The 27,893-nt window shown below is 34.9% G+C and overlaps 8 protein-coding genes, 2 non-coding genes and 1 pseudogene across 11 annotated transcripts, besides 6 other annotated features; 6 read left to right on the top strand and 5 right to left on the bottom strand.

Annotated features, from left to right (window-relative positions):
- Positions 1-71: 71 nt before the first annotated feature.
- On the top strand, positions 72-455 carry C40A11.8 (G protein-coupled receptor; the record flags this gene model as incomplete). The annotated part of the gene is made up of 1 exon (NM_001381343.1): positions 72-455. One exon carries the CDS (start codon positions 72-74, stop codon positions 453-455), a length of 384 nt encoding a protein of 127 aa, NP_001367613.1.
- On the top strand, positions 422-2,275 carry C40A11.7 (BTB domain-containing protein). The gene is made up of 5 exons (NM_061798.4): positions 422-454; positions 579-816; positions 972-1,220; positions 1,394-1,508; positions 2,023-2,275. Exons 2-5 carry the CDS (start codon positions 697-699, stop codon positions 2,199-2,201), a joined length of 663 nt encoding a protein of 220 aa, NP_494199.1. The 5' UTR covers positions 422-454; positions 579-696; the 3' UTR covers positions 2,202-2,275.
- C40A11.2 (BTB domain-containing protein) lies at positions 2,215-4,057 on the bottom strand. Its single transcript, NM_061797.6, has 4 exons — positions 3,925-4,057; positions 3,459-3,707; positions 2,583-2,694; positions 2,215-2,503 (listed from the first exon to the last, which is right to left on the bottom strand). The coding sequence occupies exons 1-4, from the start codon at positions 4,042-4,044 to the stop codon at positions 2,343-2,345; spliced, it is 642 nt and encodes a 213-aa protein (NP_494198.3). The 5' UTR covers positions 4,045-4,057; the 3' UTR covers positions 2,215-2,342.
- Positions 4,058-5,340: 1,283 nt separating this feature from the next.
- Positions 5,341-6,715, top strand: C40A11.6 (BTB domain-containing protein). Its single transcript, NM_061796.4, has 4 exons — positions 5,341-5,544; positions 5,701-5,949; positions 5,996-6,110; positions 6,373-6,715. The coding sequence occupies exons 1-4, from the start codon at positions 5,425-5,427 to the stop codon at positions 6,543-6,545; spliced, it is 657 nt and encodes a 218-aa protein (NP_494197.1). The 5' UTR covers positions 5,341-5,424; the 3' UTR covers positions 6,546-6,715.
- A 1,337-nt stretch (positions 6,716-8,052) lies between these two features.
- On the bottom strand, positions 8,053-9,890 carry C40A11.3 (BTB domain-containing protein). Its single transcript, NM_061795.4, has 5 exons — positions 9,758-9,890; positions 8,989-9,240; positions 8,815-8,929; positions 8,688-8,765; positions 8,053-8,251 (listed from the first exon to the last, which is right to left on the bottom strand). Exons 1-5 carry the CDS (start codon positions 9,875-9,877, stop codon positions 8,121-8,123), a joined length of 696 nt encoding a protein of 231 aa, NP_494196.2. The 5' UTR covers positions 9,878-9,890; the 3' UTR covers positions 8,053-8,120.
- A 2,128-nt stretch (positions 9,891-12,018) lies between these two features.
- Positions 12,019-13,585, bottom strand: C40A11.4 (BTB domain-containing protein). The gene is made up of 4 exons (NM_061794.4): positions 13,421-13,585; positions 12,498-12,737; positions 12,335-12,449; positions 12,019-12,276 (listed from the first exon to the last, which is right to left on the bottom strand). The coding sequence occupies exons 1-4, from the start codon at positions 13,529-13,531 to the stop codon at positions 12,056-12,058; spliced, it is 687 nt and encodes a 228-aa protein (NP_494195.3). The 5' UTR covers positions 13,532-13,585; the 3' UTR covers positions 12,019-12,055.
- A 92-nt stretch (positions 13,586-13,677) lies between these two features.
- Positions 13,678-13,767, top strand: a primary transcript.
- Positions 13,678-13,767, top strand: a primary transcript.
- mir-8199 lies at positions 13,678-14,455 on the top strand. Its single transcript, NR_138489.1, has one exon — positions 14,098-14,185. It is a non-coding gene; the product is annotated as a pre-microRNA mir-8199 (primary transcript).
- Positions 14,084-14,355, top strand: a primary transcript.
- Positions 14,084-14,361, top strand: a primary transcript.
- Positions 14,411-14,455, top strand: a primary transcript.
- Positions 14,411-14,455, top strand: a primary transcript.
- Positions 14,456-15,302: 847 nt separating this feature from the next.
- Positions 15,303-17,341, top strand: hpo-7 (TYR_PHOSPHATASE_2 domain-containing protein; the record flags this gene model as incomplete). Its single annotated transcript, NM_061792.1, has 5 exons — positions 15,303-15,486; positions 16,525-16,564; positions 16,613-16,785; positions 16,834-17,003; positions 17,051-17,341. 5 exons carry the CDS (start codon positions 15,303-15,305, stop codon positions 17,339-17,341), a joined length of 858 nt encoding a protein of 285 aa, NP_494193.1.
- Positions 17,342-18,531: 1,190 nt separating this feature from the next.
- On the bottom strand, positions 18,532-19,937 carry sdz-28 (BTB domain-containing protein). Its single transcript, NM_061791.4, has 5 exons — positions 19,810-19,937; positions 19,379-19,760; positions 19,194-19,332; positions 18,990-19,141; positions 18,532-18,940 (listed from the first exon to the last, which is right to left on the bottom strand). The coding sequence occupies exons 1-5, from the start codon at positions 19,920-19,922 to the stop codon at positions 18,746-18,748; spliced, it is 981 nt and encodes a 326-aa protein (NP_494192.1). The 5' UTR covers positions 19,923-19,937; the 3' UTR covers positions 18,532-18,745.
- Positions 19,938-21,725: 1,788 nt separating this feature from the next.
- Positions 21,726-27,320, top strand: sdz-29 (annotated as a pseudogene). The gene is made up of 5 exons: positions 21,726-21,838; positions 26,296-26,677; positions 26,725-26,866; positions 26,919-27,070; positions 27,120-27,320. Coding segments are annotated over exons 1-5 (990 nt in total).
- Positions 27,321-27,806: 486 nt separating this feature from the next.
- R52.11 lies at positions 27,807-27,858 on the bottom strand. Its single transcript, NR_050888.1, has one exon. It is a non-coding gene; the product is annotated as an Unclassified non-coding RNA R52.11 (non-coding RNA).
- Between the last annotated feature and the right edge of the window lie 35 nt (positions 27,859-27,893).

Raw genomic sequence — 27,893 nt, 5'->3', positions numbered from 1 at the left:
GTCAATTTCAAAATTTTCAGTTACTCGTCTGCGTCGTAATCGTTGCTATCGAGTATTACCTACATATAATAATGTTGGATCAATTCAATGAGCCATTCACGCCCACGCACTACACTCTACTGAAAAGAGCCAAGGCAACAACTGCTCAGAAGCTATTCATAATTATTTTCATGGCCTTAACCGAGGCCTATTACATAGGCCGTTGCTTCATCAGCCTGGTCCCCTGGGCAGATCAGGAGGAAGCCTATGAGATTCGCGATGTAACCCGATTTATCCTTCCGATCATCAATATCTTATCGATTCCCTTGATCTACGTGGCTTGCTTGGCCTATTACTCTGAAGAGGTTGCGTTTAGCGAGATGGTGCCCGACAATATGGTGCTGAGGAGAGGAGTGTGTAGTTGGGAGAGGAAATCTCGAAGATGGATATATGAGGAGACGATTTTTAGTTTTTAGTATGTGGTTTAAAATTCATAGGTTTTTTTTTAATATTTCGTTGATTGTGAGCTATATCTACATATTTCCTTGTAACGGAATAAATAATTAAATAATTTTTCACACAATTTTGGGAAAACTGAGGTCACCTTTCCCGAGGTGCTCAGAGGAATGCGATGAGCAGGTCGTCAAAAAAATCGATAAAAAGCAACAGAAGGAATCTTCTGTAACACAAGGTATTCATTCTTTGTGACTACTCAATATGTGCTCTTCTGAGACAATTGTCAAGTTGAATGTCGGCGGATCTGTATTCGAGACGTGGAAATCGACACTGACCAAGCAGGATGGATTTTTCAAAACATTAGTCGAGACGAATATTCCGGTTAGTTTGTTTCTTTTTTCGCCAACTAGGAAATCATGTCCAAAAATCAAGTCTAAGTCCAGTCCAGGCCGGTTTGTAAGCCTATATATTCTTAGTGAAATCATTTGTGGCCCGTTCTCCAGATATAACAAAAAAGTCAAATTTTTCAAATTCAGGTTAAAAAGGACACTTCCGATTGTTATTTCATTGATCGCTCTCCAAAGTACTTTGAAACTGTGCTAAACTACATGAGATCCGGTGTTACAGTACTTCCAGACTCTGAAAAAGAACTACAAGAACTGAAAAAAGAAGCCGAATTCTACTTGTTGGAGCAGTTGGTAGACTTGTGTGAACCTATAAATAATCAAATCCGAACTTATCGCTCGTCTCATGAATTGCTGCAAATCATCGCCAGCACCAAGAAGGTAGGTGTTATTTATTTTCCCATATGTATATATATATATGTATATATTTCAGTTTCAGTTATATATATATATATATATATATATATATATATATATATATATATATATATATATATATATATATATATATATAAATATATGCTATTTTAATATCATTTTGATATCATTTTCAGCCAGTAGTTGTGATTAACTACATAACCCATAATAACGATATCATATACATCCCAGAAGGATTTCGATTCGATGAGTTTGTTAAGAAAAACAGTTCAGTGGTAGAAATCTATTTTCGTGAGTTTTTTGGATTTTTTTCGTTTTCGGAAAATTTTAAAAAAATCATTAAAATTCCGAAAATTGTAAGTTTTGAGGATACTACACCGGCCTGTAAATGTGTCTCTTTGGCGAAAACTAGCATAACTTTAGAACCTGATTAGCTACAAAAATGTCAAATATATTTTCTGAAAGTTAAATTTACAGAGATATTTTTGGTAATTTTTTTTAAAAAGTGCCATATGTTTTCTTAGAGATATAACAGTTTGCATAAATAAAACTACTGTTTTCAACTGAAAAACGCAAAGTTTACTTCAATTTTTAGAAATTCACAGTGACAACCGTAATTTTTATTTTTGATTTTAATATAGAAAATGACACAATTGACTTATTTTTTAAAATTTTATAAAAATTAGATTAAAAAATTTTTGGAAAAAAATTGACCTAAAAATGTTTTTTCATCGCAATTTGTTGAAACATGTCTGATTAATTTATTTAGCGTATTTGTAACAAATTACTTAAAATTATTTTGCAGAACCAATGGATAATCGAGAACCTCTGCCAAAAGATTTAAGGAGACATCGCGGAATGAAATATTACCCTGAACCAGTTTGGAGTTATCGCATCTACAACAGTACGCATTCAGGTTGCGTTGATTTAACAGCTATGGATGATCTACAGAAGAAAATCGATAGTATTTTGAACGGAGAATGAATACCCACATATTATTTAATATTTCAAATGCATTTATCAAATTTTTTACATTTGTTTTATAATGAAAATTCTCGAAAACTTCTCAAAAAGGTACGGCGGCGTCTAGAAGTGATCAACATTTTATTCATAAATTCCCGATTTTCACAGCCTCCCATTAATATATTTCTCCAATTTATCAAAATTTGTAAATGTTTTAAATCCTTTAATCGGAGAGTACAGCCGATAAATCCATGATTGGTGACCTTTATTGACTCCATCTTCACGCCGAGATTTATCAGATTCATCTTCGCATTCACATTGTTCTGAAAATCACTTGTAAATTATTCGACCAATCAGCGCCCGGCCACGCCCACTTTTCGACCAATCAGGTCAAAAACTCACTGAAATAGACATCCAACTTTGGATTTTCGAGAACATATTGAAAATTGAAGGATTCTGGAGAGTTCCAGAGGTGATCATTGTGAACTGTATAGCTGATCACAAGAATTGCTGTCTGAAAAAAAAAATATTTCGAAAATTTGAATGAAGCGCCAAAATTTTCGGCTATGATCATTTTGTGGGAGGAGCTTATCAAGCCCTGCCCCTTTCTTGGTCAAAAATTTTGTTGGGAATCAAAACTGCGAACAAATTTTGACGTTATCTTATAACCCCCGCCCACTCAGTGGGCGGAGCTCACCCCGCCCGCCCATTTAGTGGGCGGAGCCAATCCCGTCCCGCCTCTTTAGTGGGCGGAGCTTGTTAAACCACGCCTCTTATGTGCTCCAAAATATTTCAAGGAACTTGATTTTTGAATTTCGTGCTAAACATTTTAAAGTCTAGAAGAGAACAATTGGGTGTGGCTTATTAAGCTCCGCCCACAAATGGGCGTGCCTAAAAATAATTTTAAAAAATTTTTTAAAGAAAATTCTATAATAAGTTATGAACATTCAGAAAGTTTCAGAAAGTGCCAGAACATTTCATAAAAATTACAAAATCAGCTGAAAACTGTCAGAAAGTTTCAATGAGCCCCAGAACATTTCTGAAATTTTTTCTGAAAATTCTATAAAATTTTTTAAACATTTAGAAAGTTCCGGAAAGTTCTAGAAAGTTCTAGACCATTTTAGAAAAATTTATAAAAGTTATTGAAATTGCTGAAAAATTTCAGAAAATTACAAAAAAATTTTCCAAAGTTAATTTCGTCACATGAACTACGGAGGCCCAGCTTACAAAAGGGGCGTGGCCTCTAAAGCCCTGCCCACTCAATGACGTCATCTATACCTTTTTGCAGTTTGCAATAATATGAAGAAGCTCCTCCGAAGTTTCATATGACCGAATTTTAAGAAAAGAATCACATAGGTCGACTAGACCGTCTAAAAGGTAAAATTCGGCTTCTCTTCTCACTTCTTGCAGTTCTCGTTCAAACTTTGGAAGTTCCACGTCATCACCTTCTTTCAGATATTTTAGAATCAGGCTGAAATTTTTCGGGGACCGATCCACAAAAATGCACCCGGATTCGTCGATTGAGACCTAGAATGGAACATCTCTGAAGTTGCAGGAAGTTCTAGAAAATTCCAGAAGCTTTGAGAAAGATTTCGAAAGTTGTAGAAACTTACAAAACGTTCCAGAATGTTTCAGAACATTCTAGAAAGTTCCAGAAAGTTCCAGAAAGTTCCAGAATCTCTCAGAAAAATTAGGAAAATTTTAAAAGTTGGAAAATTAAATAAAAAATAAAATTGAAAGTTACCGGAATATCACTTGTGAGCATAGTTTTGAAGAAACCATCAAATTTAGTGAGCTTCAGTTTACACGTCTCGAATACCGTACCACCGATATCTAGTTTAATGGGCTCAACTATGGAATCCATTTTGGAAATCGCTGAAAATGAGCGAAATTTGAGGAAAATTGCAGAAAATTGTAGGAAGCTGTAGAAAGTTGCAGAAAATCTGAGAAAGTTGGGAAAGTTCCAGAAAAAAAAAAAATTTTTCAGACAGTTTCAGAACATTTCGAAAAAAAACTCAGAAGACTTCAAACATTTTTTTTCGAAAGTCTAGCAATTTTCTGGGAATTTTATAAATTTGCAGAAATTAAAAAAAAAATCAAAACTTTTCGGAAAACTTCTGAAAGATTCAAAAAACTCTAGAAGTTTTCTGAAAAATTTTAGACATTTCTTAGAGAATTTAGAATGTTTCAACAAAGTTAAGAATGTTCTAAAAGATTTGAGACATTTCAAAAAAAAAATCAGGGAGTTTCAGATAATTTTGTAACATTTTTAAAAAGCTTAGAAACCTTCAGAAAGTTCCATTCCGGTCAACGTTTTGGAATATTGCCAAAATTTTGAAAAATATGAGCTGTTGAGGAAATTTAAAGAAATGTCGCATTTTTCGACCCCTACAATGTTTTGATACAAATAATTTAAACAAAATTAAAACATAAAAAATGTAGAAAAAAATTGTTTTTTTGGTGGATTTCCAAAATTATGAGTGGCAAAAACCGAGTAATTGCCACTTTTTGGCAGTAAATAAAAAATTTTCAAAAATTTTTTGAAACGTTTTCTTATGATATTTGGCCATTTTGGAACCAAAGGGACTTAAGTAGCAATCACAAATTATCTAGTTCAGAAACTGCCAAAATTTTCAAAAAAAAAAACAGATAATTTTAAAAAATTCCAGAAAATTTGGGATAATTTTTTAGAAAATTACAGGAAAACTTATTATGTCATAGGAAAATGGAGAGAGTTCAGGTAAATTAGAGAACATTTTCACCAATACCAGATTAGCCAAACGTTGCTCTCCCGCCGTACTTACTGTGAGCAGATGGTCAGGAAAAATCGATGAGCTCAGAGGGGGTCTCTTACACACTAACGGTCAGATGAACCCAAACCCGGACCATTTTCTTCCATTGAGACGCAGACAGGTTAAGACATCCATCAGACAAATGAGTACGTTAAACTTTTATTGAAGTAAAGAAAATAACAATTTCCAAATTAAGGATCAATTTTCCATTTCATTATTCGCTGTCAAAAAATTCATTGAATCTCCAGAATGCTTCAAAATGTGGCTTGTAATTCAAAAATGTAAAGATTACGGTGCTTGTGCAAATACCAATCGTGGTGGGAGCCCTGGGGTCAGCCTCCCCGTGGTGCTGAGAGCAATGGGTTAGCAGATGGCCACAAAATCGATGTAAAGCGAGACCACTCGACTCATTTGTTCATCAATTTATTCTCTGTGAATACACGTTACTCAATATGTGCTTTTCTGAAACAATTGTCAAGTTGAATGTCGGCGGATCTGTATTCGAGACGTGGAAATCGACACTGACCAAGCAGGATGGATTCTTCAAAACATTAATTGAGACTAATGTTCCGGTTAGTTTAAATTTTTTTTAAATCAACGACAACGAAACAAGACGAAAATCAGGGATACAGTAGAAAAACCTGTAAAACAGAAAATAACAGGACAGGATCGAACGTGAGCATTTGTGATCGTTCCCAATACATTTGCGTTTAATTTTTCAAATTCAGGTTAAAAAGGACACTTCCGATTGTTATTTCATTGATCGCTCTCCAAAGTACTTTGAAACTGTGCTAAACTACATGAGATCCGGTGTTACAGTACTTCCAGACTCTGAAAAAGAACTACAAGAACTGAAAAAAGAAGCCGAATTCTACTTGTTGGAGCATTTGGTAGACTTGTGTGAACCTATAAAAAACAAAATCAGAACTTATGGCTCGTCTCATGAATTGCTGCAAATCATCGCCAGCACCAATAAGGTACGTGTTTTTTGTTTCCATCTCTTCCGATAGTAATATTTTTCAGCCAGTTGTTGTGATCAACTACTTAATTCACAATAACGATATCATTTTCGTCCCAAAAGAATTCCAATTTTCTGAATTTATAGAGAAAAACCGTGAATATCTGGAAATTTATTTCCGTGAGTTTATATTTTATAACGGCCGCGCTTGTTATTGTCACGGAACTTTTTTCTAAATACTTTGTTTTTAAATTTACGTTTAATTGAGTCTTTGATGGTGTATTTCAAAACAATCAAGCTTTCCGCCTAATTGTATTCTCAAAATATTTGATTTTCACGCCAAAACTTTGACAATTGTTGTTTGTAGTCTGACGTCACAGACTACAAACTTCAACAGTAGAACCATGTTTTTAAAAAAATATATAAATAATGATGATTACAGAGCCAATGAACAAACGAGAACCATGGCCTATAGATTTGACAAACAAATTGATACTCACCCCTGAACCACTTTGGAGCTTTCGAATTTACAATATTACGCATCCATGTTGCGATTTTTTTAAAGACTTGCCTTCCCTACAGAAAAAAATCGGTGATGTATTGAACGATGAATGAATATCGAAAAGTCTTAATCCACACATTCAAATTTATCTCTGTGTTTACTAATGTATTCCCACATTTTTCAAAAAATTCATTTTTAAAATGTATTCTTCATTCTAATTTAATTTAATTTAGTAGGCTCTCAACACAGAGCTCCGTCAAATAAAGAGTCATATTAAATCATAGTAAATTCCTGATATTTTTATAACGTTTTTAAAAAGTTTAGAAAACTTCAGAAAGTTCCAGAAAACTACAAAGAAAATTTTCGCAATTTTTATTGAACTTTCAAAAAACCTGTGGAAATTTTTTGGAAGTGTCGGAAAATTTCAACATTTATAGGTGGAGTAGCGCCAGTGGGGATTTTATCTAAATGCACTTATAATAATCCAAAACAACCAAATATCATAATAAAACACTCATAATTTCCGGTCAAATTTTGGCAAATTGTCAAAATTTTGAAAAATATGAGCTTTTGAGGAAATTTAAAGAAATGTCGCATGTTTCGACCCCTACAATATTTTAATACAAATAATTTAAACAAAATTGAAACATAAAAACTATCGAAAAAATTTTTTTTTGGTCGACTTCCAAAATTATGATTGGCAAAAACTGAGTAATTGCCACTTTTAATAAAAATCATAAAAAAGGCTCATAAAAATGATAACAGTGTATCATACAGGATGGCACGTCATCTTTTTTGGACGCGAATACGGATAGGCTAAACCTGTTCTCGACTAACTTCTGTTAAGAATATAAAACGACTATATCAACGGCTTATGACTCTCAACACACTCCACCAAGCAACGCGGCTCCACGAACACCCTGCAAGCATCTACACCATGGCCACACTTCTACAACAACAAAGGAAGCCCAAGAACGTATGAACTTCAGGATCAAAGGATACAATGAACTTCCGATAAACCCGTGGAACAACCTTTGCGACCTTTGCGGGAAAGGTCATATCTGATGTCTACATAAGGTGGAAAATGTGGAAGAAACGTCAGTTCGACCATTGGTTCTTGTTTTACCTAATAGAACTCTCGGTATTAGACAATAAATCGTTGATCAGTCAATGGCTTAAAATATTAAACTACCACTGAACCGCATGCAAAACATCATTGCTTTTTTTCAATTTTTCTTCAATATTTGATGTAAAACACCGTTTGCCAGTTTTTATGGCAATTTTCTGAAAAAAAAACACTAATTAAAGTTAAATTGCTCTAGTTTTGAAATTTTCGCGAACTTCATCCAGGTTAACAAGTTTTTGGAAAAATATTATAAAAATTGAAAAATTAAGAAAACGCAAAAATATCAACAAAAAAATGACGTAACCCCTTGGCGCGGGAGTGCAAAAAAAAATTAGCCCAATTCTTTAATTGCAACATTAAAAAAAAACATTTGAAAATTATAATGTTTTTAAAACTAATCTTAACAGTTATTTTCTGTCAACTCCACCATTAAACCCCAGCAGCACCATTAATTTTTCTAGAGTGACAAAACTTCCATGTTTAAAGACAGACAATGAGCATATATAGTGTTTATTCAAAGAAATTAGAGACTGAAAGTAAAATATATACATACGTTCTCCATTTATATAAGTGCTGCGTCCTGATTGTGAGCATCACCCTCACTATTCGCACTATCATCTTCATTATCCCGAGAATCAGCAACAATTTCAGCAAGAAACTCATCTACAAACCCTGTGAATTCTTCATATGGATCTGAATTGAAATACTCAAATTTCTGTCTGACTATGGATCTGTCAGAAGGTGCCCATCGGATTTGCATATGAGATTTATGCAATTCGACAGCCCATGTCTTAAAGGTGGAGTAGCGAACTTCTCCATTTTTACGCTTGCAAGGTTGTTTTTTTTAATCGAAAATTGGCATGCTGCTTACGCAATAATATTTTTTGGTAAAAAATCATCAATTACAAACTTGTTCTTTACAAAAAGACCAACACCTGTTTGGTTAATGACTTGAGCTGCCAAAGTGAATTTTAAAAATTCAATGTTTTGCTACATTGATATTTTCAAGATCTTTGAGAGCCCGTCGTAATCCTGGTTCAGGAGTTTTGTCGCTAAAAATTCACGAATAACCGTTTTAAAACATGGGCTATCGAACGACATAGATCTCATATGCAAATCCAATGAGAACCTTCTGTTGGATGTCTAGTGAGTATTCGTATTTTTTCCTTGAATTGAAGTGTTGAGTGACATATATTTGATTCGATTTCTGAAATATTTTCTCCTTTCTAAGCGTAAGTATGGTTTAAAAAACGAACGAAAAGCAATGTGCAATTTATTTCCGTATTTTTCCAAGATTTCCGGTATATTGAAACGTAATCTCCAGTACTCAACTACATCGTTTATATCTCCATACTTAATCAAAAGTCGTGGCTGAAAAAAAACAGGATATGCTTCTCAATGTTTCATATGTAGGTCACAAATAACTATACCTTGTCGTTTTTCCTTTGAAACTCCAATTTCTCAGTGTCGTTTTTTAATACATGAATTGCTGTGTTCAATTTCCAATTACACAAATAGACTAAACCATCCAACAGGTAAAACTGGGCCTCTCTCCTTACTTCTTTGACCTCTTTCTCTAGTTCAGGAAGATCCACGTCACCATCTCTCAGAAAGTTTAGGATTACGTCGAAATGTTTCGGCGAGCGGTCGATGAAAATACAATTGGATTCGTCTTTATGGAGCTGAAGTTTCAGGAGTCAGGTTTATTGAATGGTCTCAAAAACGTGCATGGTTAAATATACTTTTCAGTTAATTATCTGAAAGTGCAAAAGTTTCAGAAAGTATATATGAAATTCACATGTATTATTTGATTTTAAAGAAAGCTCATTTTTGGGTGAAGATCAGAGGTGTGCGGCAAATTTCAAAAATTCCGAAAATTTTTATTTTTAAATGTTTTTTCAAGCACCAAAGTTTACTGAATTCTGAGCAACGTTTGGTTTCTGAATAAGTTCTGTGTAGTGTGTCTGCTTTAGCATCAAAGCAGCCCAGTTCTTTTTGGGAACAAAATCAATAGTTTTGGTCAAAATTGCCAAACTTTTCATGTGTGCGTCAAATTTCGAAATTTGCCGAATTTGCGGCACACCCCTGGTGAATATGCTATTTTACAGCATGGTAAGCAAATTATAATCCATTCTAGGTCAATAATCAATACATGAAATCAAAGTTGTTACTCTACTTTTTTAAGTTACACCAACTAACAGGAATGTCACTCTCCAACAGCATTTTGAAGAACCCATTGATTCCGGTGAGAGTTGCCTTGGAAGTATGGAATACAGTTCCACCGATGTTCAGCATCATGATGTTTGCTGGTGAACACATTTTTCCTTGTTAATAGTTTTTGGCTACATGAAAAAAGTTTGAACAACGTTTTTGAATGTGTATTCGTTTTTTGAATGTGTGCTCGCGCCGAGAGCCGAGAGCCGCACAGCACTGTTGCACGGGCTGTATTTACAGAAACGAGCACATTTAAGTATATTTTAGTCAATTTTCTGAGAGAGCATAAAAGAACATCTTTTTGGTGCGAAATGAAGAAATCTGCGGATATAGTTTTATTTCGAATTTTTTACTTTTGTCAAGCTTTTACGATTTAGCATTGAACTTCTTTGATTTATTTTTTTCTTTTCTAGTCATCTAGCATAGTGTAGGCCCAAATGTTACGGGTAATTTGTTGCAATCACGTTATTAAATAAATCAATTTGTCTCATTGGAAATAAGATCCGAGTCAAAACTCATAACTTTTTTTTGCGGTGTATCGAATTTTCTATAAATGTGGGAATTTATGTTATCAACCATGGCCTTTCATTTTACGGTATTTTCAAAAAGTTTTGATCACCCCAGGTATCCTAGCTCGGAGCCACTTTTTTGTCGCATGTGCCGGATCTCGCTTCTTTTAAATTGAGAGGTATATGGGGATTTTAATTAGTTTAGCATACAATGTTAAAATACAATAAAAATTCAAGAACAAATTCGTTCAAAAAAATGTTTTTGCAGATCCCCTAAAAAAATTCGAATTTTTTTTTCGAAAATTTTTGATTTTTTATACGAAAAACATGCAACCACGTCTAAACAATTTTTTAACATACAAAACATTTCAATTCAATGCGTTACACTCAAGTGGTTATGAAAAATTGAAAGTTGTCATAAATGTTTTGAGATTTTCTCGAAATCGAAATTTAAAATTCGAATTTTTTGCATGTTAAAAAATTGTTTGGACATACATATTTAGGTGCATAATTTTTGTATGAAAAATCAAGATTTTTCGAAGATTATTTTTTGCCGATCGACAAAAAATTTTTTGAACGAATTTGTTCTTAAATTTTTATATTATTTTTTCATTGTACATATATGTATCAAACTAATCGAAATCCGTACAAACCTTTTTAATGCAAGTTTAAAAGAAGCGAGATCAGGCAGAGGGCTCAAAAAAGAGGCTCCGAGCTAGGAAACCTGGGGGGGGGGGGGGGCAAATTTTTTTTGAAAATACCGTAAAATAAAAGGCCATGGTTGATAACATAAATTGCCACATTTATAGAAAAATCGATACACCGCAAAAAACGTTATGAATTTTAACTCGGAACTTATTCCCCCCCCCCCTAATAATATTAAACATTTCCCAAAATTAAACTAAACGTTGCGTTTTTCAGTTGAAAACAGTAGTTTTACATATGCAAACTGTTATATTCCAAATAAAAAACATAATATTTTATTTAAAAAACACCAAAAACATTTCCATAAATTTTACTTATAAAACAGATTTGAAAGTCTAGTAGCTAATACTGGATTAGAGGTTTGTTCAGTAAATCGATGAAGGTCTGGTGTCTAAGTAAAAAGAGTATCGGAAGGTGAGAGATTCAGACGTTAAAACTGTGGGCTCTTTCTCAGACAGATGATGGTCATAATGGCTGTGTAGACCAGTAGGTCTGTATCAAACGAAAAACGACGCAGTGTTTTAGGGTATAGTTTTTTTTTTTTAAAATTATTTAATTGAAAAATATGCTTACTATGTATTAGTTAGATGCACTTTTCAACACAAAAAAAATCGCGGAACTTGTAATTTTCGGCCGGTTCAAAAAATTTTTGTGCCGAAATGGGTGCTTTGATCGTAACTGTTTAAGTAGCAATCACAAGTTTTTTAGTAAAGAAACTTTCAAATTTTTCAAAAAAAAAAAAACAGATAATTTAAAAAAATTCCAGAAAATTTGGGATAATTTTTAGAAAATTACAGGAAAACTAATTATGTCATAGGGGAATGGAAAGAGTTCAGGGGAATTAGAGAACATTTTCACCAATACCAGATTAGCCAAACGTTGCTCTCCCGACTGTGAGCAGTGAGCAGATGGTCAGGAAAAATCGATGAGCTCAGAGGGAAGCCTCTTACACACTAACGGTCAGGTCAAACCAAACCCGGACCATTTTTTTTCCATTGAGACGCAGACGGGTTAAGATCACCAAGACAAATGAGTACGATAAACTTTTATTGTAAAGAAAATAACAATTTCAAAAATGAGAATCATCTTTCCATTTCATTATTCGCATCTCAAACAATTGCTTGAATCTCGAGAATTCGTCAAAAGTGTGAAAGCCTCTGTTTGCGGAGTACAGCCAAAATCGCCAAGACGGAGCTTCGACATTGTGGCATTTGTCGTCGCATTTGCGACCCGGGCACCAGCAGCTGTCGCACGGAACATTTTCAATGCGGTTAGAAGTCTCCACTTTTTCTGAAATTGAGTGTTATAATTTTGCGAAAGAATTAAAAATTCTATATTTCTGACTCACGGAAATAGACATCAATTTTATCGCTGTATTGTTCATAGAAATATGGAAACGAAAAGTCTTCCGGACAATTTATAAGCTCATCTTTGTGTGTTGAATACCAAACTACAAGAATATCCTAAAAAAAAATATACGTCTGCAGGTTTTTTTTCAGATCCAGCCCTACCTTTTTACTGCCCGCAATTCTGCGTAGCATTTCCCGGGGTCCCTTGTTATATTGAACAATCCAAATAGAGTCACACTGTCTAGCCAACTCATTCAGCTGATAGAATTCAGCTTCTTCTCTGACTTCTGCCAACTCCTTGTTGTTTCTCGGCAGAAGCACGTCTCCATCTCTCATGTAGTTCAGGATCAGGTCAAAGTGTTTCGGTGAACGATGTGGGAACGATAATTCGGTCGTTGCAGTCTAGAAGCATTGAAGATATATTTTCTAAAAAATTATCCCAAATTTTCTGAGATTATTTTTAAATTATCTGCTTTTTATTTTTGAAAGTTTTGAAAGTTTCAATACTAAAGAACTTGTGATTGCTACTTAAAGGTGGAGTAGCGCAAGTGGAGAAATTGTTAAAAACCACTTTTTTGCTCTCAAAATGATCAAATATCATGATAAAACTTTGCAAAAAGTTTTTGAAAATTTTTTATTTACTGTCAAAAAGCGGCAATGACTCAGTTTTGCCACTCATAATTTTGGAAGTCGACCAAAAAAATATTTTTTTTTCGTTATTTTTTATGTTTTAATTTTGTTTAAAATATTTGTATTAAAACATTGTAGGAGTCGAAACATGCGACATTTCTTCAAATTTCCTCAAAAACTCTATTTTTCAAAATTTTGGCAATTTGCAATTTGCAAATTTTGGCTACTTTGACCGGAAATTATGAAAAATCTAAAATTTTCTGGATTGTTTTATTACGATATTCAGTTGTTTTGGATCATTATAAGTACATTTAGACAAAATCTCCACTGGCGCTACTCCATTTTCAAGCCTACGAAAATTGCAAAAATTTGAACTCTGAGGCGTGCTCCTGTTTGTTTGCACTTCCAGATTTACCTGGAAAGTATGCAGATAATAATTTAGCAAAAAAACTTACATCCTTTTCCAGCATAGTTTTGAAAAGTCCATTGAAGTGGCTTAACGTGGTCCTGGAAGTCTTGAATGCCTCTCCGCCGATGTTTAGTTTTACAGTGGAAGAAACTGGCATGGCTTGCTCAAAACTGAAAATTTAGATGTTCCTACTAAATACAAATAAAGAACTAAAGTGGGACTGGGCATATGGCAAGGGAGACATAATATTTGCCATCTGCTGTCGGGGTCACCAGGACCCCCTCTCCTGCCACCACATCTCCCTTCATTATTCCTCCAAGACGGCCTACGGAATGGCTGTCCCTTGTTTTCTATTGATTTTTTTTGGTAAATTCCTTAACGGCTCTTTTAATGGCAAGTTTTTTTTTTAATATCGCATAGGCAATCCCACATGGTGTCAGGTTGTAGCTCTACTGCACACAAAATTACAAAAAATGCGCTGTGACGTCACAACAGTCCAAAAATATTTTTTTCCCGCCATTTTTTTGTGCAGAACAGCAATGGGTTAACATTAGAACCTGACAACCTACGAATATTTAAAATATATTTTCTGAGAGCTAAATTTATGGATATTTTTTTTGGTATTATTTCGAAAAAAGTAAATTTTTTTAAAACTGATCAACTGATAACATTAGTTTGGCGTGAAAATTCAAAATTTTATTTTTTCAAGGCTCCTTGAAAAGATCGGACAATATCACTGGATCTTCAAATATGTGGATTTCAACGTGGCGGAAATGTATTAGAAAAAGGTGTAGAAGGATGTTGGAAAATAAGAATCTATCAAGACTACCACCGCTAAGCGATAGCATCACACCAATTTACTAGGCTACCACGAAATGCTCATATGCCTCTGGACAATGCGATTGAAAATAATCTACCGTTTCTGAGCGGAATCTCAAACTTTTCCATCTTGCAAGTATAGAAGGAAACCCAAACTTGGGAGTTAGTGTAAACAGAATGTGTTCTCTTGAAATTATAAAATTTCTTCAATTTTCAGACAAGCATCGAGCATTCCTACGACATGGAGGTCCCTGGATATATATATTTTAATTGTTTTAAATATTCCAATAAATATCATATATATTTTTAAAAAATTTATTTCTATTGAGACACCAAGGAAGATCAAGAGAAAAAAAAATTTCTAGGATTTTTCTTTCCTAAAGTCTGAGAGTCATACCATATTAATTAATTATATGCTCTGCGAACTTTGTATAGTTAAGAACTAAACCGGTGGTGTCAATTGTTTCAAAGAATACTAAATTTGCCATATAAACCGATGGAGTCTCGAAAAGAGTGTCCTGGTGCTCTTCGGGAATATCCCGCCTTGCGAGAAAAGCGAGACTTTCACAAGAGGAACAAGCTGGAAAAGTAGTATTTTAGGATCATAAATCGTGTGATCTTCTATACTTTAATTGTTCCAAATAAAATTAAAAACCCAATAAACTTCAGCATCTGATAAAATATTTAAAATGTGTTCCTGAACTTTTAATATTGCCAGTAGTGCAAAGGAATTAAGAAGTTTCCACTAACTTTTTAATTGCATTTTGTTCTCCTTAATTATTTATTGAAATTTGAGCGGCCATAACTTTTTTTTTTTAATTTTCAGAACGTCCCATCACGAAACTTGGTAGGACCATTTTGGGTCTAAAAAGCTAAGTCAATTTTGGTACTCCACCTTCAAAATTTCTGGATTTTCCAGCTATAACTTATTGATCGATTTTTTATTTTCAACAATAACAATTAAATAATTCAAGGAAACACGGAAAATTGAAGAAAATAAATATTTTCACGGTTCACGGGAAATCTGAAAAATTTTAAATTTTACATAAATTTTTTTACATAAAAAATAACGAAATGTCAACTTTGTGACATTCCCAAACGGAAATCGGATGATTTTGACACAAGGTCCCATTCATTGGAAGACACTTCCAAAATCGGTAGATGACGTAGATGAGTGTGCCCAGGGAGTTGAACCTTCACGACCACCGTACTCTACAATGGACAAGTTCCTCCAAATGATTGTTCAGACTAAGGCAACGGATGTTGTTATGCTCGGCGACTTTTATGAAAACGGTTTGTTAATTTGGATGAACTTTTGTGCCAGCTCTAGTTTCTAGGAATAATATAGTACATCTTTACTGCAAGGCTGTGTGGCAAATCTTACTCATACCCACAAAAAACAAACTTAAAGGTGGAATCCGAAACCTGAGACTTTGCTTTTTAGACCCAAATTAGCCCAAAACTACCAAATTCTGTAATGAGACTATTTGAAAGATTTAGGTACATTTTTGGTCAGTGGGGTCTCCACCAGGGCTGGGACTTTTTCGAAATTTCATTTTCGAAAACGAAAACGAAAATTTTCGTTTTAAAACGCGAAAACGAAAACGAAAACGAAAATGGCACTGTTTCAAAATTTACAAATGGACCTGCGGTTTTTAGGCCATATGTTGGCAAATACTCATTTACTTCTCTCTCATTGACTTATTTTGCTCATTAACTCACTTTTTCAAAAAAAGTTGCATTTATTTTAAAATAGGGCGTTTCCTAGTTCAGAGCTTTCAAGAATGTTGGGCTGGCTTATCGAAAGCATTGAATTTGGCTAGAAATTTATTCAAGCAACAAATAAAACATTTTTCTGCAATATCTAAGAAACTTTTTGATGATTTTTGAAAGTTTTTGTTTTTTGAAAACAATTTCCGATGTCAAAATTTGTTCAAAATTTTCAGTGTTCTGAACATTTGAATTGAATAAAGAACACACTTTACTTTGTCAAAAATCATCAAAACTTTATTGGATACTGTGGAATTAAGTTTTATTTGTTGCTAGAATAAATTTCAAGCCAAATTCGGTGCTTTCAATAAGATATCCAAACATTGGAGCTCAGAACAAGAAAACGCCCTGAATCTATTTTGATGTAAAAGAGTCTTTAAATTTTTTTATCCAAAGCTGAAAACTATTGCCTTATTCGTTCTTAAAGTTGATCTTCAGTAATGCGTTTTAGGAGAAAATAATTGATTTTTCAATACTATCCACACCGGAGAGCAAAATTTCGGCGAAAATTCGAAAAAAAATAGTGAGAAAACCCAAGTAAAATCGAATATCCAAGTGCAGACGTTGTGCTGCGGACTATTGAGATTACGTCCAATTTCAGGTAAAAAACACATTTCCCAATTAATATAAGTTTTTTCTTCGATTTCAGTAAATCGAAGAAAGAAACTCACACAATCAGACACTACTTTTACAAAGGATGGATTGCACAAAATGGCCCAGAATTGTCCAGAGAAATTTTGAACGTTTTCAAAGCGGTCAGAAAATCGAAATCGGTTGTTGTTCATTGCTCGACTGGAATTGGACGTGCTGCGGCGTTTGCTTGTAAGATTTTGTAAGATCTAGTTATCAATTTTAATTTCAAAACTCCAGTCACCGAGCTCGCCTACCAAACGATGATGCTTAACATGAGACAAACTCCGACGGTTGGTTTGGACTATGTGAAGTTGATTCAAGATCTGAGAAGTATGCGAGCCGGAGCCATCTACACACCGATGCAGCTGGCATTTTCTATCATTATGTTGTTGGATTTCGTATTGGAGGTTTGTCCTGCTTTATTTTGGTTATTGGTCAAATCTTTTATATTTAGAATGAACTCAGCAAGGAGACGAACATCAAGTATCAACAGATCAGAAATTCTTATTTGGACTTGCGTAAAAGAAAGTACAGAACATCGGAAGAGTATATGCCTGACGGCGGAAAAACTGTGGATATCGATCTTAATGAGGAGGGTAACAAAAGAAAGCCAAAGCCGAAGCAACCGAAGGAGAAAATCACGCACCAATCACTAATGGACAAAATTGTGAAGATGTTGGAGGATTTTAACAAGAACATGAAAACAGCGAGAGATGATGAAAAGCCAGCCAAAAATATGGCCTAAAATTGCACCAGAATAAAATAGTTTCAAGCTCGAAATCAACATTTCACATCAATTCATAGAGCACGCCTCAATCTGAAAGTTTTTTAGCATCAGGCTTCAAACTAACATTTTTAAAAACCCGGTAGTCATTTTGTTGGAGATCGTGAATGCCACAAATTTTAGAATTATCTAGCTGTTCTGCTCAAAAACGCCAAAGTTTTTTCCTTTTTATATTTTTCAAATGTATTTATTTGCGCCATAACGTACAACAGAAAAAAAAGAAATGAAATCAATAGAAAACATGTAAATGAAAAGGGTAACTTGATTTGAGAATGGGGGGAGTTTGGAGAGTTTCTTCCAGAAAACAAAGAATATTATACACGAAAACGAGATTTCGGTAACAAAATTGAGAACGAGAGTAAGGTAAATTATTTGTCTGATTGATGAGTCAAAGATTCCTTCAACAGCCGACAGAGAGAATTATCAAAAAAATTAACGCGACGACCAAAAAACGCTCAAAGCATCCGAAATAGAACTTATCAGTGGCCAATTCTTTATTAAAAAGAGCCATAACTACTTCAGGATCCATGTCATTAAGACCAAATGGCAACAACGCTTTGATTCCATCGATTGTGTTGATTTTTGAGAGGCAATACTTCTAGAAAAAATGATCAAGATTGTGGAGAAGTGTGGATGATCCTTACCTTTAAACTCTTCAGCTGATATTTCTTAACCAGTTTGAGTTTCTCCTTTATTGATTTTTCAGATTTTTCGATCAAAAACTCTTCGCATTTTTGAATCGGAAGATACCTACGACATGGAGGTCCCTGAATAAATATTTTAATTGTTTTAAAGATTTCAATAAATATCATATATATTTTTTAAAAATTTATTTCTACTGAGATATCAAAAAAGATCCAGAGAACAAAGCAATTAATTATATTCTCTACAAACGTTTCATAGTTGAAAACTAAACCAGGTGTGTCAATAGTTTCAAAGAATACCAAAATTGCCAGAATTTTGAGGAGGCTGTCCCATCGCCCCACCGCACACAAAATGGCGGGAAAATATTTTCGAATTTCTGTGACGTCACGGAGAATTTTGAATAATTTTTTTCAGTTTGAGGGTAAGCTTTGAATAAAACAGAATGTGATAACAAGATAATAATTACAGGATGAAGATCGTAAATGCCACCTATTTCCAGAAATATCGCCAGTAAATTAATTTATTTGCTTCATAATTATACATATGTATGTAAAAAAAAAACAATAGAAAACATGCAAATGTAACTTGAAATGAGGATGTGGAGAGTTTCTTCCAGAAAAAAAGGATATTTTAAACAAAAACAAGGTTTTGGTAACAAAATTGAAAAAGAGCGTGAGGTAACTTATTTGTGTGATCGATGAGCCAAAGATTCTTTCAATATTAGATAATGAGGCCGACAGTGATAAATATCAAACAAATTACCGTGAAGCGCATAATACAATCTAAATAAAACTCATCAGTGGCCAATGATTTTTTAAGAAGAGCCATAACTACTTCTGGATCCATGTCATTATGATCAAATGGCATCAATGCGTTGATTCCGTAGGGTGTATTGATTTTTGAGAGGCAATGCGTCTGGAAAAGATACGGATTAAGATTGAGGAGAAGTGTGAATGATCATTACCTTTAAACTCTTCAGCTGATATTTCTTAACCAGTTTGAGTTTCTCCTTTACTGATTTCTCAGATTTTTCGATCAAAAACTCTTCGCATTTTTGAATCGGAAGCGGCATGGTGAACTTGTGAGCCAAGGTAAGAATTCCATCGATTGTGTCCTCTGAAATGATTATGTACATATTATTTCTAAATTATTTCTAATAATTTCTCACCATCAATTGCAGGTTCTCCGTACAGAACCTCGAGAAGGTTCTGGAAATCGACTGAACTGGTGTCTTGGATTGTGACTTCTGACATCTCAGGCTTCCCGAGAAGAAGAGCATTGAAGTATGTTGAGTGGGAGGCGAGAAACTGAAAGAAAATTTAAATTATGAAAAAAATAACTAAGGGAACATACCTTCTTGAGAACATAGAACTTCTTCCCTCCAACTTCAAGAACCACATCAGAAAACTCTTCAGCTGATTTATCGAAGCTTCTGAGCACTTTCTTCGGGATTCCAGTCATTTTTGTGATTTTAACAGTTATTTCAACAATGATACAGTCATCAATTAGGTAGTCATTTGTCAGTGTGTCCCAACTGATAAACTTAAAATATCCCCAGCCCTCGTTTTTTTCAAATTTATGCTTAAAAATCTCTGAGGAAACTTTTGAAGCACTCAATGTCTTGACTCTTATGGTGTTTTGAGTATCAACAGACCACGTTGGACCTGCTTCATTAATTTTTTGACAGTGTAGAAATACTCCAAAGTGATCATCCTTGCGTGCAATTAACATAAACCTGAATTTCCTTTTTGATATGTATTTGATTTAAATTACAATAAACATACCACGGTACATTGAAAAGATTTTCTTCAGGACTGTACAAAAAATCGCTGTCCTTCATTTTGGAAACATTTTTGAAAATGTGGGTGAGCACAAACTTCTTTTCCGTGGCAACCATATTGGTAATTGTTTCCTAGAATTAAAAATTATTTAGGGGAACAAAAATGACATTCTAAACAAGGAAAGAAACAACACAAATAATAAGAGATTGTCAGTTGAGAGCACCTCTCTCTAGATGGTAAAAGAAGTAAGACTGACTGAGTAAATTACATTAGAGTTCGACAGGTGTTCTGGAATATCGCAGCGTTTTGCTGCAAGACCCAATATATTGGAAAGAGGACAAGTAATTGTTCTGTGTGTTTAAGACAAATTGGTAGCGTTCCAGCTGGAGAGAGGTGGCATCTGTGCAAAAATAGTGCACATTTAAATGAGTCGCAGAAGACACCAGTAAGACACATGTGGGCTGTATCCCAGGTGCGGTCGCATACCAAAATAAGCTCGCCGAGAAAATAGCACACCTTCTAATGAGTCTTAGAAGATACCTGTAAGATATCTGGACTTAGGTTTGGCCACGTACCACAATGGGCTCTCTCTCTCTCTGGGAGAGAGTGTGGTTTCTAGGCTAATGGGGTTATTCAAGTAATGTAGCAAACTGTATTTAAATACATTTGTGACGTCACAAATGTATTTAAATACATGTTTTTATCTACTTGAATACAGTCGTGACGTAATTTTTCTACACTTTTTAATTTTCCGACACTACTTGAATAACCCCATAAAGTAACAGAATTTTCTGAATCAAAAAAAGTTGAAAATAAATATTTACGTAGATCCTAGTTTAGACGAGTTCCAACTTTTTGATAGAAAAATTGGGAACCAGATGTATCTTTGGGAATACAGATTTTTCCATTGTCTCATCTAGTAAGTTTACATCAGGGGTGTGCGGCAAATTTGCCGAGCTTGGCAAATATGGGAAAAAGAGATTTTCCGAGCTCGGCAAATTTTGAGGTTCGGCAAATTCGGTAAATTTGCCGTGCTTAACAAACTCCATAAAATTTTATATTGTTTGATGTTTTTTGGAGCACCAAAACTACTGAAGTCTGAACAAAAATCTGATGTCTGAATAAGTTCCATATGAATAAGTCTGCTTAAACATCAAAATATCTCAATTTTGTGCTATTTTATCAAATTTTTGGAAACAAAATCAATAGTTTTGGTCAAAATTGTATTGATTTTACAATTTTGCATTTGCAGAGCAGAGCAGAAGTTTGCAAAAAATTTTGCCGAGCTCGGTGAATTTGGCAAATTTGCCGCACACCCGATGTAAACCTACTAGATGAGACAATGGAAAAATCGTTATTCCCAAAGGTACATCTGTTTCCCAATTTTTCTTTTTCTAATAATAAGTTGGAACTCGTCTAAACTAGGATCCTAAATATTGATTTTTCAATTTTTTTATTCAGAAAATTCTGTTACTTTAGCCTAGAGACCACATTCTTTCATATGATACTGCACAATTTACTCGTCTAGCCCATTTTGGTAGGCGATCAAACCTAACAATAAGTCCAGATATCTTACTGGTGTCTTCTAAGACTCATTAAAAAGTGTACTATTTTCGCGTAGAGCACACCTCTGTCCAACTGGAACGCTGACGATTTGTCTTAAACACACAGAAAAATTACTTGTCCTTTTCCCAATATATTGGGTCTTGCAGCGAAACGCTACTATATTCCAGAACACCAGTCGTACTCTAATGTAATTCAGTCAGTCTCACTTCTTGTACACCTAGAGAGAGGTGCTCTCAGCGGACACTCTCTTGTTATTTGTGTTATTTCCTTTTTTGTCAACTGTTTTTCTTCTATTAATGTATGCCATTTTTGTTGATCTGAATAATTTTTCATTTCAGGAAACAACTATCAATATGGTTGCCGCGGAAAAGAAGTTTGTGCTCACTCACATTTTCAAGAATGTATCCAAAATGGAGGAGAACAAAAATTATTTCAGTCCTGTAGAGAATCTTTTCAATGTGCCGTGGTATGTTCTTTTCGTGTTATTGAAATCAATAAGAGAAAACAGTAGGAGAATAATAATTATTTATTGCTGAAGAATATAAACAATGAAGCTTTAAGCTGGAGTGAAAGGAATGATATATCAGGAATAAAAGGGAACGTAAAAGGAACATTAAATGGTAGGGTTTATATACAAATGTAAATCGATGAATAAGCCTTTTTAATATAAACATGATTTTGGCAAAAATAAATAAAAGTAAAGCGAAGGATAACATAATACAAAATATAACATAATACTATTCAAGAATGATTCATGAAACATCATTCTTGACATTCACGAGGGGCAAAGAGGGGGAAGGAGGATTATTCAGAAAATTCAAATTTTGGAGATTTTGGGATACAATACATTGAGGGCAATTGTTTTCTAGTATTAGACAGATAATATTAAACAAATTAAACAACATAAAATAACTCAGCTTACAGTTGCTTGAGAAACATCGATCATGGTCAGTGTTGAAATTTCCGACAATCGAAATTAAATTGGAGATTGGCGGCGCTCGGGAGCCGCGGCAAATGAGAGAAGAAGTGGGAGTCTTGTTTGATTGGCAGTCTATAATTGTTCGAGTTTCCAAGATTCCATTGAATCCAAATTGATAGTACATTCCAAGTTGAAGGTTCATGAAGAATGATCTTTGGTGATTGAGGTGTTAGTTGATATCTTTGTGTTCCTGGATTCCAGGGTTGCCACAAGAACCTGCAGAAGTCGTGATCTTCATGGTGGAGTCCCAACTGCAGAAAGGCTTTTTCCAAATCACTGCTCACTAGAATTGAAGGTTGTCGAATGCGTAGTAGAACTCCAGTAAGATTTGGTAGCAGAGATTCACCAGTGTGTAGAATGGCGTTGAGTGATTTCGATGTTTTCGTGGCTCTGGCAGATCCGTCGTACACTATTCTGACTTTGGTTGATGTGGAAGTAGGCTTTATCACCGGGTGGTGAGATAAATATTGTCTCTGATAAGATGGTTGAAATTCGTCTTGAACGAGTTCTATGAATCCTCTTCTTTCTTGATCTTTGATGATTTCTTCGTATTTCTTGTAGAGTTCAATATCTTTGTTTAGTCGTTTCAATGTTGACTGAAGACGGAAGTAGGCGAGTTGACGATTATCGGGAAGAGTTGATTTGTCACCTTTGAAAGGCCATTTGCACACATACCTTCCATCTGGGTCACGAGTTGTTGTTGATTTGAATAGTTCGTCGGTTAGCTCATCGTCCTTTGTTTTCGGATTTTCAAAGATGAAGCATGATTCCAATGACCAGAATTTTTCAAGTAGCTTGTGAAGAGCTTCATGTTCTTCAGTAGGGTCAATATGCAAGATACCGTGAGGATCGGTTGTAGAACTTGTGGTGTAGTGGTGGTAGTTGTGTTTGTTTGCATATTGATCGGAATCTAATGTAGCTTCTTTGGTTGATTGATTTTCAGTTCCAGTGACGATGATGCCAACATCTGTGTAGTTGATTGTGGTTCCATTTGGTAAAATCTTTGAAGTTGTTTCGCCGAGTATTCTACTCATGAAGTCGAGTCCAATCAGAATGTCAGGTAAAGTTGTTGTACGTGGCAAAATGGCATTGTCGTTGTGTATCAAATCTTGGACTGTTTCTTCATTTATTTTCGCTGTTGTTATCGAGTTGACAATTGATGGTACACTGCTGAGGGCAATCGGTATCTTCTTGTCTTTGATGAGGAAGTTCACAAGGTAACCTTTTGATTTGATGGACTGAAGATTGTCCGAACCGAATGTGGCAATTTTCAGTTGTTTTTTGCTAATTGATGGTAGATCCAGTTGGTCTCGTAGATTTTCCGTGATGTATGATTTGTTGCTTCCTGAGTCGAAGAATACATTGACTGGAATTTGTTCTCCTTTGATGTTTTCTACATTGACAGTTGTAGACATCATGCTGACTGGAAGTTCTCTCTCTTGAAATAGCATCGGGACATCGGAAGGTAGTTGTGGTGTTTCTTCTGCTTCATTTAGTTGAGCAATTGGGGCATCTGGAGTGTATTTCATCGATGTCAATGTTAGCATAGATGTTGTTGAATTTTCTGTTGAATGAATTGGGAAGTCTTGAGATTCGGCGATGGCTGTAGTTCCAAACTGAACTCTTCGGGTTGGACAATGTATCCGTTCGCTTGATGATTGATTTTGATACCTTGTTTGTTTTGATGGAATTTGTCTTCCAAATGTGAATCCTTGACTGTTGCGAATCGGTTCTCTTGAGTATCTTGATGGAGATTGTGATCGGGAATCTCGGAAGTTTCTCGTATTCGGTCCACTTGTCAATGCTCCATTGATTCTATGATTAGAATTCATTTGTTGGCTACCAAATTCTCTTTGATTTGGGTTTCTCGTGGCATTGCGATTGTGAGATTGGCAAAAGACTGTGTGATGGTTTCCTTTGCAATGGTTGCAAGTTCTTGGTCTACTGCACTTTGAACGTTGGTGACCTGATCGGAGACATCCAAAGCATAGTCCTATTTCTCGTGCTTTCTGTATTCTTGCTTCGGCTGTATTGAAGATAGGACATTCCTCATGTCGATGAACGTGTGAAGTTGATGAGCAGAAGATGCAAGGAGACAATGTTTGTCCATTGGTAGTTTTGTTTGGCAGTTGCTGATGAGTATGGCGTGGATGTTGATGCACAGACATTGTGGTCAGTTTTCGATCGAGTGGTTCTTTGTTGTCATTTGAAATCGTGTTGACTAGAGTTTCTGACTTAATGTAGCCACTGACTGTTTGTAGTAGTTCTGAAGCACTGTAGTTTCGTTCCGAATTTGTTCCAGTGTACAATAATTTGATGTACCGTTTCGGAAGTTTTCTTGAAATGATGTCGGCAGTTGTGACGTTGTCTGAGTCAGCTTGTAGATTGCGTAGTTGGTAGAAGATTGTTGATGCGTTGGACCATAATTCTTGAAGTTGGCTCATTGAGTGGTTGTTCGACATTGCTGGTAGGTCTTGTAGTTTTCTAATAAGGTGATGACGAGTTCTCTTCGTATCCCCGTATTGTTCGTGTAAGACGTCTCTCGCAATGGCATAGTTGGTTCCAATCAATGAAAGATGAGCAATCATGTCGCGGGCTGGACCATCCAGAGCCATGGTTAAATATTGAAGTTTGGAAACGTCTCCAATTGGAAGTGAATCGAATAGTGATGAAAACATCTCGATAAATGAATGATATTTAGTGAAGTCTCCATCAAATTTCATGAGTCCCATTTGAGGTAATTGAATTGGAAGATTGAAAGGTTGTTGGAAAACTTGTTGACCATTTTGGATGGCAGATTGATAATGTTGATAATTCGAGTTTTGAACATACGGTAGTGTTTGTTGAATTGGTTGTTGTGCAGAAGCAAGTGTTTGTTGTGGTAAAGTATGTTGACAGCTTTGTTGTGTAGACGGCACTGTTTGCAATGGAATAGTAGATTGAATTGAAGGTTGAATTAAATATGTAGGAATAGTAGGCTGATTTGAAGATTGACTTGAATAAAAAGGAATAGCAGATTGAGTTGACATAGGAATTGTGGTGTTGGAATTAGTAGTAGCAGAATTGAGATGAATTGAATAGGTTCAAGGTTGTAGACTGGGGTGCTCTGATTTCCTTGTGAAATGAGCTGTTGAGTTGATTGAGATGTAGCTATCCGAGCTTCGTCTCCAGGGAATTGCGGGTACTCCGTGACAGTTGTGGGAGTTCGAGTTTTGTGGGTTTCTACGTATTTCTTGTACATCTTGTGAAGTTGAAGACGTACTTCTTTTGTCTTGTTCAATTCAACTTCAAAATCACCGTGCTGATTTTTGTAATTTCTCATAACTTCTTTTTCGGACGGGTCGGAATCGAACAGGAGTTTCCATTTTGTCGATTATTGCTCAATACGATAACATTCAGTGTTTATTCTATCTGCGAGGTCGACAATGTCGATGATTGTTCCAAATAGAGCATCGATTGGTCCTTTCTGGAGTTCTTCAACGTTTTCAATCTCTTCTTTTGCTTCTTCTTGAAGATCCTTCAGTCTCGCAAGACATCTGCCTATTTGTTGTCTGGGGATTAGACTCATCTTTGTTGGTTTGAAGATTGCAGGATCTTTTTATTTAGTGGTCGCCATGTTATTGAAATCAATAAGAGAAAACAGTAGGAGAATAATAATTATTTATTGCTGAAGAATATAAACAATGAAGCTTTAAGCTGGAGTGAAAGGAATGATATATCAGGAATAAAAGGGAACGTAAAAGGAACATTAAATGGTAGGGTTTATATACAAATGTAAATCGATGAATAAGCCTTTTTAATATAAACATGATTTTGGCAAAAATAAATAAAAGTAAAGCGAAGGATAACATAATACAAAATATAACATAATACTATTCAAGAATGATTCATGAAACATCATTCTTGACATTTCGTAACTTATAGCGAATATAAAAAAAATTCAGGTGTATGTATATTAAACGCAAGGAGGATCATTTTGGGGTATTTCTGCACTGCGACAAATTGACAGAAGACACAGCGTGGTCCATTGATACAGACTGCACCTTTAAAGTGAGGACATTGAGTGGTGCATCGCAAGTTTCCTCAGGGATTATTAAGCATAAATTTGAAAAAAACGAGGGCTGGGGATATTTTAAGTTTATCAGTTGGGACACACTGACAAATGACTACCTAATTGATGACTGTATCATTGTTGAAATAACTGTTAAAATCACAAAAATGACTGGAATCCCGAAGAAAGTGCTCAGAAGCTTCGATAAATCAGCTGAAGAGTTTTCCGATGTGGTTCTTGATATTGGAGGCAAGAAGTTTTATGTTCTCAAAAAGGTATGTTCCTTCTTGTTTTTTTTTTCATAATTTAAATTTCCTTTCAGTTTCTCGCCTCTCACTCTACATACTTCAATGCTCTTCTTCTCGGGAAATCTGAGCAAGGATCGGAACTCACACTCCAAGACACCAGTTCAGTCGATTTCTAGAACCTTCTTGAGGTTCTATACGGAGAACCTGCAATTGATGGTGAGAAATTATAAGAAATAATTTAGAAATAATATGTACATAAACATTTCAGAGGACACCATTGATGGAATTCTTACCTTGGCTCACAAGTTCACCATGTCGCTTCCGATTCAAAAATGCGAAGAGTTTTTGATCGAGAAATCTGAGAAATCAGTTAAGGAGAAACTCAAACTGGTTAAGCAATATCAGCTGAAGAGCTTAAAGGTAAGGATCATCCTTATTTCTCCACAATCTTGATCGGTTTCTTTTCCAGATGCATTGCCTCTCAAAAATTAATACAATCAACGAAATCAGAGCAGTGGCACCATTTGATCATAATGACATGGATCCAGAAGTAATTGCAGCTCTTCTTAACAAATCACTGGCCAATATTAACTTCTATTTAGCCTGTTTTTTGGGTTTCGCGTTCATTTTTTTGCTAATTCTCTCTGTCGGCTTTATTATCAAGTATTGATGGACAATTTACCTTTTCTCATCGCATCTTTAACTTATCAAATTAGTTATCTCACTCTCTTTTTCAATTTTGTTACCAAAACCTTGTTTTCGTGTAAAATATCCTTTTTCTGGAAGATCTCCCCACATTCTCATTTCAAATTACACTTTTCAGTTACATGTTTTCTATTGATTTTATTCCTTTCTGCTGTTTTTCATGTGAACATTACAAATTATGAAGCAAATAAATAAATTTGAAAAATTCGATTTAAGACTTCAACTTCAACTTTTAGTTTTTGTCTAAAATAAAATTGTAGCTAAACAGCTAAATATTTTTGAAAAGTCACACATACTCCACCAGCCAACAAACAGAGTTCAAAGTTTGGCGTAAAACTTCAACTTTCAGAAATTTCCCATAAGCCTGAGCTATTTTTACCAGAAAATTCGAATTCTTCACAAAATTTCCGAAATTTTTGTCCCCCATTTGCTTTAGGATAAAAATCTCACCACGCGGCGCGGTTGCGTCGCGGTTTTTACTCTAAAATTCAAAATTGAGCTAGCGCCTTCTAGTTTTTTGTTTTATAACAAAATTTCA

The sequence above is a fragment of the Caenorhabditis elegans genome, chromosome II (genome assembly GCF_000002985.6).
Source record: "Caenorhabditis elegans chromosome II".
Classification (NCBI taxonomy): domain Eukaryota; kingdom Metazoa; phylum Nematoda; class Chromadorea; order Rhabditida; family Rhabditidae; genus Caenorhabditis; species Caenorhabditis elegans.
This window is presented reverse-complemented; position numbering and strand designations above follow the sequence as displayed.

Excerpts from the sequence above, each read along its gene's own strand:
- C40A11.7 (NM_061798.4), top strand. The coding sequence starts at position 697 with ATGTGCTCTTCTGAGACAATTGTCAAGTTGAATGTCGGCGGATCTGTA. Across the intron at positions 817-971 it reads TAGTCGAGACGAATATTCCG|GTTAAAAAGGACACTTCCGA; the intron begins GTTAGTTTGTTT and ends TTTCAAATTCAG. Across the intron at positions 1,509-2,022 it reads AGTGGTAGAAATCTATTTTC|AACCAATGGATAATCGAGAA; the intron begins GTGAGTTTTTTG and ends ATTATTTTGCAG.
- C40A11.2 (NM_061797.6), bottom strand. The coding sequence starts at position 4,044 with ATGGATTCCATAGTTGAGCCCATTAAACTAGATATCGGTGGTACGGTA. Across the intron at positions 2,695-3,458 it reads TTATTGCAAACTGCAAAAAG|ACAGCAATTCTTGTGATCAG; the intron begins GTATAGATGACG and ends TTTTTTTTTCAG. Across the intron at positions 2,504-2,582 it reads AAAGTTGGATGTCTATTTCA|AACAATGTGAATGCGAAGAT; the intron begins GTGAGTTTTTGA and ends AGTGATTTTCAG.
- C40A11.6 (NM_061796.4), top strand. The coding sequence starts at position 5,425 with ATGTGCTTTTCTGAAACAATTGTCAAGTTGAATGTCGGCGGATCTGTA. Across the intron at positions 5,545-5,700 it reads TAATTGAGACTAATGTTCCG|GTTAAAAAGGACACTTCCGA; the intron begins GTTAGTTTAAAT and ends TTTCAAATTCAG. Across the intron at positions 5,950-5,995 it reads TCATCGCCAGCACCAATAAG|CCAGTTGTTGTGATCAACTA; the intron begins GTACGTGTTTTT and ends AATATTTTTCAG.
- C40A11.3 (NM_061795.4), bottom strand. The coding sequence starts at position 9,877 with ATGTGTTCACCAGCAAACATCATGATGCTGAACATCGGTGGAACTGTA. Across the intron at positions 9,241-9,757 it reads TGTTGGAGAGTGACATTCCT|CTCCATAAAGACGAATCCAA; the intron begins GTTAGTTGGTGT and ends CTGAAACTTCAG. Across the intron at positions 8,766-8,814 it reads TAAATTGCACATTGCTTTTC|AAATCGAATCAAATATATGT; the intron begins GTTCGTTTTTTA and ends AAAATATTTCAG.
- C40A11.4 (NM_061794.4), bottom strand. The coding sequence starts at position 13,531 with ATGCCAGTTTCTTCCACTGTAAAACTAAACATCGGCGGAGAGGCATTC. Across the intron at positions 12,450-12,497 it reads GAATTGCGGGCAGTAAAAAG|GATATTCTTGTAGTTTGGTA; the intron begins GTAGGGCTGGAT and ends ATTTTTTTTTAG. Across the intron at positions 12,277-12,334 it reads TAAAATTGATGTCTATTTCC|AAAAAGTGGAGACTTCTAAC; the intron begins GTGAGTCAGAAA and ends ACTCAATTTCAG.
- sdz-28 (NM_061791.4), bottom strand. The coding sequence starts at position 19,922 with ATGGTTGCCACGGAAAAGAAGTTTGTGCTCACCCACATTTTCAAAAAT. Across the intron at positions 19,333-19,378 it reads AGTTCTATGTTCTCAAGAAG|TTTCTCGCCTCCCACTCAAC; the intron begins GTATGTTCCCTT and ends ATTTTCTTTCAG. Across the intron at positions 18,941-18,989 it reads ATCAGCTGAAGAGTTTAAAG|ACGCATTGCCTCTCAAAAAT; the intron begins GTAATGATCATT and ends TATCTTTTCCAG.